The sequence below is a fragment of the Capsicum annuum genome, chromosome 4 (assembly GCF_002878395.1).
Source record: "Capsicum annuum cultivar UCD-10X-F1 chromosome 4, UCD10Xv1.1, whole genome shotgun sequence".
NCBI classification, from domain to species: Eukaryota; Viridiplantae; Streptophyta; class Magnoliopsida; order Solanales; family Solanaceae; genus Capsicum; species Capsicum annuum.
The window spans coordinates 3,812,298-3,822,342 of record NC_061114.1 but is presented as its reverse complement, the minus strand read 5'-3'; the positions used below and the strand labels follow the sequence as shown (position 1 = coordinate 3,822,342).

Here is a 10,045-nt window from a genome sequence, read left to right as displayed (position 1 = left end):
CAAATTAAGTTATTAAACAAAGATAATAATAACGAAAATCTATTCAATTCATTCTTGCTCCTCCAATGAGCATCTTACATTTGGTATAAAACTTAGTGGAAGACTCCTTTATGAGTCTTCTTTCTTGGTCTGCCACTTGAACCAATTAAAGTTACTTTTTTGTTTCTTTAGTTGTATTATTAGTCTTTAGAAGACTTAATTAATGAATAAATGAAAGCTAATCCTTTTTTCCTAAAAATATGTGTGAATGGAAAATTCTCATAAAAGAGATTTAAAAGTCAGAAAAAGCAAGAGACCTCTTTGCTATTTAAAGTCTCAAAACCACATCATTACTATCCACATCCATGTTCCTACCAATATATGCAACTATGGAGAAAGCTTTCACCTCTTTTCTCTTGTTGCTTCAGTACTATGTTATAAGTAGTTCAGCCATGACCCAACTTAACATCTCCACTGATCAATTAGCTCTCCTTTCCCTGAAATCTCAAATCATTTCGGACCCCCTTCACTACTTGGATGAAAGTTGGTCTCCAGCTACGTCTATTTGTCACTGGGTTGGAGTGACTTGTGGCTCCCGCCACCAGCGAGTGAAGTCCTTGAATCTTTCCAACATGGCTCTTACGGGCATAATACCCCGTGAACTTGGGAACCTCACATTTCTTGTTTCTCTTGACTTGGGAAGCAACAATTTCCATGGAAATTTGCCTCAAGAAATGACACACTTGCATCGTCTTAAGGTTCTTGACTTAAGTTTCAACAGCTTCAGCGGGGAGGTTCCCTCTTGGTTTGGGTTTTTACACCAACTTCAAGTACTAAACCTTGGAAATAATAGTTTTACTGGTTCCATCCCTTCTTCATTTTCTAATATTTCCAAACTTGAGACTTTGAATCTGAAATTCAATTCCATAGAGGGTCAAATACCAAAAGTCATTGGGAGTCTTGTTAACCTTAGAGTATTAAACTTGGGAGGTAACAAGCTTAGAGACTTTATTCCTACGTCACTCTCAAATGCCTCAAGATTGGAGACTTTGGAGATATCTTATAATTCACTTCAAGGAAACATTCCAGAAGAGATCGGCAATCTTCACAACATGAAAGTGCTATCCGTACAAGTTAATCAACTTACGGGTTCTATACCTTTCACAATTTTCAATATTTCAAGTATTGAAGTCATTGCACTTGCAAGCAATAGTTTATCAGGACATCTTCCCAATGGTTTATGCAATGGTATCCCAATAATCAAAGGGCTTTATTTATCCACAAACAAGCTTCAAGGTCATATGCCTACAAGCTTATCCAGTTGTTCTCAACTTCAAATTTTGTCTTTATCGGATAATGAGTTTGATGGACCAATACATAGTGAAATTGGAAGATTGAGTAACTTGCAGATATTAGAACTCGGAACCAACCATTTCTCTGGTACGTTTCATCTTATGAATCCTAGCACTATTGTATCTTATTACTTCAAATATTTTTATATATTACACATTAAATGTAGGGATAATTCCACAAGAAATTGGAAATCTTGTTAATTTGGTGGAGTTAGCCATGGAGAGAAACCAGATTACCGGCTCTGTCCCGATCTCCATATGCAATATCTCGTCGCTTCAAATTTTGTCAGCGTGGCAGAACAATCTTAGTGGATTGTTACCACGGGAGATTGGCAACTTAACCAAGATGCAACATCTACAGATTAGTGGAAATAAGTTTATAGGTACATATATATTATAATGGTGTCTCATGTTAATTTTTATAGATCCATTAGAACTATTAAAATTCTATGAATATATGCATGTAATGAGTAATAAATCTTTAAAAGTGTGACAAGAAACTCCAAACGAGATATGTTAACTAGTTCGTGTTACTTGTATTTATTCTTTCTTCATGTGTTGACAGGTGAAATACCCAAAGAGATAAGCAATCTCGTTGAGTTGGATGAACTTGATCTTTCGATTAACAGTTTTAGAGGTTCACTTGATATGGAGATCTTCAACATATCAGGGCTGAGAATAATTGATCTTTCATTCAACAATCTATCAGGAAGCCTCCCACCAAACATAGATTCTATATTACCCAACATTGACAGACTTTTTCTGGCTCGCTTAACCAATCTTGTTGGGACTATTCCTCATTCCATCTCCAATTGTTCCAAACTTACTATTCTAGGTCTTTCAGGCAACAAACTCAGTGGTTTGATTCCCAACTCACTTGGATATTTGACTCACTTACAGTACCTAGACTTGGAGAGAAACAATTTAACAAGTGATTCATCATTAAGCTTCCTGACTTCCTTAACCAATTGTAGAAATTTAACATTTCTTGATATATATATGAACCCTCTAAATGGCATTCTTCCAGTCTCTGTAGGGAACCTTTCCACATCTCTTATAAAATTTTACACCGACAGTTGCAAGATCAAAGGGCGAATTCCAAATGGTTTTGGGAACTTAAGCAGTTTATTATTCCTTGATCTTTCTGGAAACAGCTTGGTTGGATCGATTCCCACATCAATTGGTAACTTGGAAAACCTTCAGCGCTTTGACTTGAGTGACAACAAATTAACAGGATTTATTGGAGATAATCTTTGTAAAATGCAGCGTTTGGGTGCTTTTTACTTCAGTCAAAATCATTTTTCAGGAACTCTTCCGAATTGTTTAGGAAATGTTACTTCCCTTAGAGAGATATATCTGGATTCCAATAAATTGAGTTCCAATATACCATCAAGCTTATGGAGTCTTAAGGATCTAATGGTCCTTAACTTATCGTCAAACAACATGGTCGGTTCATTACCTCCAGTAATTGGAAATCTAAAGGCCGCAACACTGATAGATCTGTCAATGAATCAATTCACTAATGGAATTCCTAGAGAAATTGGAGGATTGCAAAATTTGGCACACCTTTCGTTGAGACACAACAAGTTGCAAGGATCTATACCGGACTCAGTGAGCAACATGGTAGGTTTGGAATTCCTAGACCTTTCTCATAACAATATAGCTGGAATCATTCCCAAGTCTTTGGAGAAACTTCTAAACCTGAAATATTTCAATGTTTCTGTCAACAAATTGCATGGTGAAATACCCTCAGGGGGTCCTTTCAAAAACCTCTCGAGTCAGTTTTTCACCGACAATGAAGCATTGTGTGGTTCTTCAAGATTTAATGTCCCATCATGCCCAACTTCATCAAAACACAAATCAAACAGGAAGAAATTGCTAGTTCTATATCTTTTTCTAGGACTTGTAATTTTATTTGTCCCTATCATATTTGTGTTTGTATGGATAAGGTATAGAAGAGGTAAAAGAGCTCCTCAACAAGCTGATGATTCATTGTCTACAAAGAAACGAGAAAGAATTTCATACTATGAACTGCTCCAAGCAACAGACGATCTTAGTGAGAGTAATCTGATTGGTTCTGGAAGTTTTGGCTCAGTTTACAAAGGCATTCTCAAAAGTGGAACTGTCGTTGCAGTTAAAGTGTTCAATCTGCAACTGGATGCGGCATTCAAGAGTTTTGATACGGAATGTGAAGTTTTGCGTAGCCTTCGCCATAGGAATCTCGTAAAAGTCATTACTAGTTGTTCCAATAATGATTTCAAGGCTTTAGTTCTCGAGTATATGCCTAATGGCAGTCTTGAGAAATATTTGTATTCGCACAACTACTTCCTCAATACGAAGCAGAGACTAAGCATAATGATAGATGTGGCATGTGCTTTGGAATATCTTCACCATGGGTGCTCGTCGCCTGTGATCCACCGTGATCTGAAACCTAGTAACGTCTTGCTGGATGAGGATATGGTTGCCCACCTCAGCGACTTTGGCATTTCAAAACTGCTTGGTGAAGATCAGGGGGATTTATACACTAAAACCTTAGCAACATTGGGGTATATAGCGCCAGGTACGTCTCTTAGTTTTGCTGATTATTCCTATCTTTTTTTCCCACCTAGAAATTATATTGCATCTTTAAATGAATTGTTTGACTGTAGAGTATGGACTGGATGGACTAGTGTCAACAAAGTGTGACGTCTATAGTTATGGGGTCATGTTGCTGGAAACGTTTACTAGGAGAAAGCCTAATGAGTTTGAAGGAGATCTTAGCTTGACGCAATGGGTGAGTTATTCACTTCCAGATGCTGTAATGGATGTCGTAGATACCAATTTGGTAACACCAATGGGCAAAGGCTTACAGAAGGAGCTAGATGTTGTGGCATCAATCATGAAAGTAGCATTAGATTGTTGTGCTGAATCTCCGGCAAGAAGGACTAACATGAAAGATGCTGTAGGAATGCTACAGAAGATCAAGATTCAACTTCTTGCCTGTTGAACATTTTTACAATGGTTCTCTTTCATCTTTTAGCACTTGATTTGTGCGTGATTCTGTTTTCAGAAATTCTAGCTGGTTGCAATAAATCTGAATGAGATTGCTAGTTAGCTCAGTGTTTCTGCCCTTTGTTTAATCCTGCCCTGTATCCCCAAACGCCACCCCCTTTGCGGTAGCCTTTCTACCTCACGAGGTAGTGGTAAGGTTTGCATACAAGCTACCTCCCCAGACATCACTTGTGAGATTTTACTGGGTATGTTGTAGTAAACTTAGTTGAACTAATCTGTGTTTGTACCCAAGACCTCTTATTACCTGTTTCAAATTCCTGCCTATGTTACTCTATTCTTGCATTTATTGCTACTCCACTATTTGACTTTTCAAAAATGTCGCCGCACACTTGCAAAATGTTTTTTTTTTTTTTAAGGATCCCACATACACTCTGTAACAATTTTGAGCAACATAAGTTCCTACTCTCTCAAAAAGGAACTCTTGAGGGATTTGTTTCTCACGCAGCATCCTGTTTAATGCTGAAAAATCGATAATTACAAAAGATGCAACTTTACTAAGTTAAATAAATTGTTTTTACTTATTAAGTGGAATTCTTAATCAAATACAAGGTTTTGGGGTCAAAGCTATTGAATTCTGCTGAACTCATAGTTCTCCACCCGCTTGGCATAGATGAAGATAAGAGAACAATGCAAAATGCAACCTCTTGTAACGTTGAGCTTGAGTTGCTTGGACTCTCAAAAAATGATGCTGCACTTGTGCCTAATCCTTAAAAAATGCACTACTTTTGGAGGATCAAACACGCATCCATCGACATTTTTGAAGAGTCCGAGCAACATAGGCATTCAGTCTATTGCAAGTATTTTGTGGCAACTAGAAAGTTTTCTTAGCTGAAATTCCCTTGATTTACAAATTACACATCAAAGTATTTAGGCTAATTGTACTTCCATCCTCCACAATATACTGTGCTATTAGTTCTTTTGTCTAACTTATATTTGTTGAAAATGTGATTTGTTGTGTGTGTGTATGTATATATATATATATATATATACATACATACTTGCATCCAGAGGCGGAGAATTCAACTGAATTCATTATTTTCTTCTCCAACTTTGTGTATACCATTCTGAACATGTTGACGCTAGATTCTGGATTCACCTCTGGATCGATCATTTTGCTTAACCGGAACAACATCCACCTTTCTTAACAGCAGATACATCATCTTTCCCAATGTTAATTGTTTGTCCTCTTGGTACAGATGCTGGATCATCTCCTATATCAAGTGCTTTTCGACTAACCACTCGATAAATCTGAGTGAGTACTTCTGTAAATGAGTTCTCTACATTGAGTGCCTCAAGTGCAGATGTTTCCATGAAGAAAGTGTTCTCTCTTTCTGCAAAACCACTTGATTCGCCCGTGGGGACAGCTCTGAGGTGGCGGAGATCCGCCTTATTCCCTACGAGCATTACTACGATGTTTTGGTCTGTGTGGTCTCTCAATTCTTTGAGCCATCTTGCTACATTTTCAAATGTTACATGGCGTGTTATGTCGTAAACCAGTAAGGCACCCACTGCTCCGCGATAATATGCACTAGTGATGGCGCGATACCTTTTTATGAGACATGAAAAATGATTTGATAATTCAGGGAGAGGCGCGGATATCGTAAAAGTAGTGGACACAGTGATCATCTAACTAGAAAATTTAATAAGAGAACAAAGAATCGTAGCATAAGGTCCACATAATCACTTCTTTCAAAACAAATGGATAGCTTAGATAAAAATGTAACACTCCAACTTAGGATAAGGAGTCCCACATCGGCAAAACATAGGAGGGATGTTGGTATGTAAATAAGCAAGTCTTACTCTCTATTCATGCGTTTTAAAGCCGTGCGGGTCTAGACCCAGAAAGGACAATATCACTAGTTGGTTGGGCCGTTACAGGGTCTCTCGGGCCTTGATGGTTTGGGATGCCTGTTGCGGCCAGGGCCCCGACTCGGATCGTGACAAAGAATTAAATACATTAATTTTCTCGCTACTGGATTTATAACGTCTAAATTCTGAATGCACTATTGTTACAAATAGTAAGATGTCAAGATGGGATTTTACCAAATGCAAATAGCAAATATGGTCAAACATTATATATACATATATGTGTGTGTCCATGCGTGCATTAAAAACAATTGCATGTCGACTTAAAATTCTGGATCTGTCACAATTTAATAAATAGGTACCTTTCTTGACCAGCAGTGTCCCAAATTTGAGCTTTGATAATTTTGTCATCAACATGAATTGTTCTTGTAGCAAATTCAACACCAATTGTAGATTTAGATTCTTGGCTAAATTCATTTTTTGTAAAACGTGAAAGTAAATTTGATTTACCAACACCAGAATCACCAATAAGAACAACTTTAAATAAATAATCATAATCTTCATCAGCCCTATATGCCCCCATTTTTCTCCTTTTAATTTAAATATGTTTTATTTGCTAATGATGATTTTTTTTTCTACATATGAATTGAAAAAAATAAAAAGGAAATTCACTTTCTCTTTTTGAGTTAATTTTTTTTTTTTTCCTTTCACCCTCTCTTCTTGTTAATTAGTTTTTCTTTTAGAGAAAGAGGGGGAGAAAGAGAGAAAATGGGAGAGAGGTAAAAGAGAGAGATTATAATAAAATGAATTAATATTAATGTATTAATGATTTTACCTTAAATAATTAAAAATAAAAACAAATTACCTCTCCTTTTGTTAAGGAAGGATGTGAGGATGGGAGTTTTTGTAGTTTGACATGAAATATTTTTTTTGTAAAATTAAACCTATAATTATAAATATTCCAAAAATGAACAATGTCTACCTAATGATTATTTTATATATTTTAATAAAATTCATAATGTTATTAATAATAAAATATTAAAACTCCATTTGCTATCATTATCTTTTCTATATTTTTCTTTATTTTTTCCATTCCCTCATGAAGAAGTGTGTCAAAAGATCGATGGATCGGTGTTTCGGAAATGAATTATTGTCTCTTTATTTAATTTTGAGGAATTATCTGTTTCATGAGCTAACTTTTAAGTTAGGCTAAAACGAAGATTCATGTGAAGATATTAAAATCAAACTCATCTTGATTCTTGGTCTATCCAATTTTGAACTTTCATATTATGTTTGTTCACGTTTCAAATGTCCAGCTAAACTTTGGCAACAATTATTTTAACACGTCTTAACTTTGCTGGATTCTATGACCCCCTAGACCATTTATTACCGTAATTCTGTGCCGTATATTTGTTTAGCTGGACCTGTTCAGATCCTTACGTGTTCAGTGTGCGTGTGTTCACGCAGTGGTAAAGTTGGGCAAATATATGCCACTGAAATATGGTAAAAAAATAATTTAGGAGGTTATAGGACCCCTGCAAAATTAAAACGTGTTATAGTAATTTTTGTCAAAATTTAGATATATTTTGAACTTTTTTCTCAAAATCTTACTATAAATTTAACTTTGACAATGGAGTTAGACTTGACGTTCATCCTTTTTATGAATATGGTGTCGTGCCAAATAATTAAGAACAAATTTCAGCTATTTATTGGCTACTTTAAAAAAGTTGTGGAGTAGGATAATTCAAAAAGTAATTTGCACCTTCTGCACAATGTTTATCTTTATCTATACCCCTTTTCTTTTAACCAATAAATAAAAAAAAAAGTTTGGGCCCATATGTTTTATATGATTTTGACATCAAATATTAGTAATTAAAGACTAGCAACACAAGAAAACAAAGACTCGAGAAAATTCATATAATTTGTTGTTTCTATTCGAAATTCATATTCTTACTTCGATTAATTTAGATTTACACTGTGTATCAATCAATTTTAAAAGTGTTGTATTTAATCACAAAAACATGTTTTGAAGATTTATGAGTTTCTCCTTAGCAGAAGTGGATCTACAACAATCATGACTGCCGTCATCGATTGACGAAAATCCTCACAAAATGTATGAATTTTCTTTGTCTACAACCTAGATATCTTAAGTGATGCAAAATGAATTCTCTCTTAAATAACTAAATCTACCAATAACGATGGCTAATTATCACGTCTTATGAGTGGATCTTACGCAATAACTAATTTTAACAAAAAGAAAAGTGCTTCCTATCGGATTTTTGTTCATTCCAAAGGCTCGAAAGTGAAACCTTTAGTCAAATATGAAGAGATTTTATTCATTCTTTCACAACCCTTGATAATTGGTGGAATTGATTTATGTTATTGAAAATTTTCATGTAGTGCACTAACTTGTCACAACTTTAGATAAAAGGTGGTCTTTGAATGAATTGGATCATATGGAGACATGTGAGTTGGACTCTCCACCTAGCAACTTTATCGATATCTGATACCTGTATTAAATCCAACTAAATTCAAATTATCCATTTTAGGAGCAATATTTCGAACATTTTTTTTTCTTATTTTTTGAGTCTTTAATTTTAATTTTATTTGAAATTTTTAATTAAAAATAAAAGAATCTTCAATCATTCCACCACAGGCGTCTTTGATTATCTATACTTAGATATTAGTCTTTCTCCAAATGTTATGATGAAGATATTAAAGTGATGATGATGTCATCCTGTGACGATGGCATCAACAGCACATTTTAGCACATGATTCATGACATTAATTTTTATGTAACACAATACTTTTCTTTTTTGATGTGTTCCAAAAATAATCATTTGCACAAATGCCCCATTAAAATTATTAAATTTATGACTGGTTCCTCAAAAAGTAATTCAACAGCAACAACAACAAGTCTCGTCTAATTTCATAAATTAGGTTTAAGAAAGGTATTGTGTATGCAAACTTTATCTTTCTCTCGTAGAAATAGAAAGACCGTTTTAAAAAAGGAATACAAATATGGAAGCAATCTCAACAATACATTTTAATGTGAAATGCAAAGTGTAAGTATTTCACAACAAACAGGAAAAAGGACAGTAACAAAAAGAAAATAAAGCAATAATTGACGCACAAAAAACACATGTTAAAACAACAAGAACTGTTATAATACTATTGGTAAGAACACCCGTAAAACCCTATCCTGTAGGAAATCAAAAAAATGCTCAACTATCAACTAACCTTTTTATTTTAATACACAACCTCCAAATCTCTTATCTAAGGACATGTTAAGATCCAGATACCCCATTAAAATTACTAAATAATTCTTATAGGAAAATTCATTAACCAATGGGAAACAACATAAGGGGTGAAACTGTTTGATTTTAAAATATAGGGGATCTATTTGCAATCGAGTCATACTATATGAGTGTTTAGTGTAGTTAACTCTTTTCTAATTTGCTTTCTCCAAATTCGAGTATGCACGTCTAACACTTCAGCTCGTATCCATAATGTCAGTTGAACATTCTATTGCAATTTGATCTTATACCCCCAAAATTTTATGTGGCAAGTCACCATCAGGTGTCCACGAGACTAAGTGGAAATGAGTTGATTAATTGCTGATTGAGAAAGTTGGCGTGCCTAGATGTACACACTCACAAAATTGGAGTTATTGGCAATTGAGGCCAAGTTTGAGTTTGTGTTTATCTATTATGCAGTTTTTCAATTCTTGCAATGGACAACACTAACAAAATGTACAATCAAAATTCTTGCAAATTTTGTAATGTTAATTTGCATTTGGAGCCTTGGAAAATAGATATTGACATTGTAGATCTTGATCAGGAAAAGGGCATATGTTT

General features: G+C 34.8%; 2 protein-coding genes across 3 annotated transcripts; one reads left to right on the top strand and one right to left on the bottom strand.

Moving 5' to 3' along the window:
• The first annotated feature begins 315 nt into the window (after window positions 1–315).
• Window positions 316–4,424, top strand: LOC107856496 (probable LRR receptor-like serine/threonine-protein kinase At3g47570). Of its 2 annotated transcripts, XM_047410595.1 has the most exons (4): window positions 318–1,419; window positions 1,499–1,714; window positions 1,897–3,891; window positions 3,980–4,424. In XM_047410595.1, the coding sequence occupies exons 1-4, from the start codon at window positions 345–347 to the stop codon at window positions 4,315–4,317; spliced, it is 3,624 nt and encodes a 1,207-aa protein (XP_047266551.1). In that variant the 5' UTR covers window positions 318–344; the 3' UTR covers window positions 4,318–4,424. The 2 variants fall into 2 exon arrangements, with proteins under 2 accessions (XP_047266552.1, XP_047266551.1); XM_047410596.1 differs by lacking the exon at window positions 1,499–1,714 and having other exon boundaries at window positions 316–1,419.
• A 365-nt stretch (window positions 4,425–4,789) lies between these two features.
• On the bottom strand, window positions 4,790–7,004 carry LOC107856495 (ras-related protein RABA1f-like). The gene is made up of 2 exons (XM_016701499.2): window positions 6,551–7,004; window positions 4,790–5,928 (listed from the first exon to the last, which is right to left on the bottom strand). The coding sequence occupies exons 1-2, from the start codon at window positions 6,769–6,771 to the stop codon at window positions 5,499–5,501; spliced, it is 651 nt and encodes a 216-aa protein (XP_016556985.2). The 5' UTR covers window positions 6,772–7,004; the 3' UTR covers window positions 4,790–5,498.
• Window positions 7,005–10,045: the final 3,041 nt, after the last annotated feature.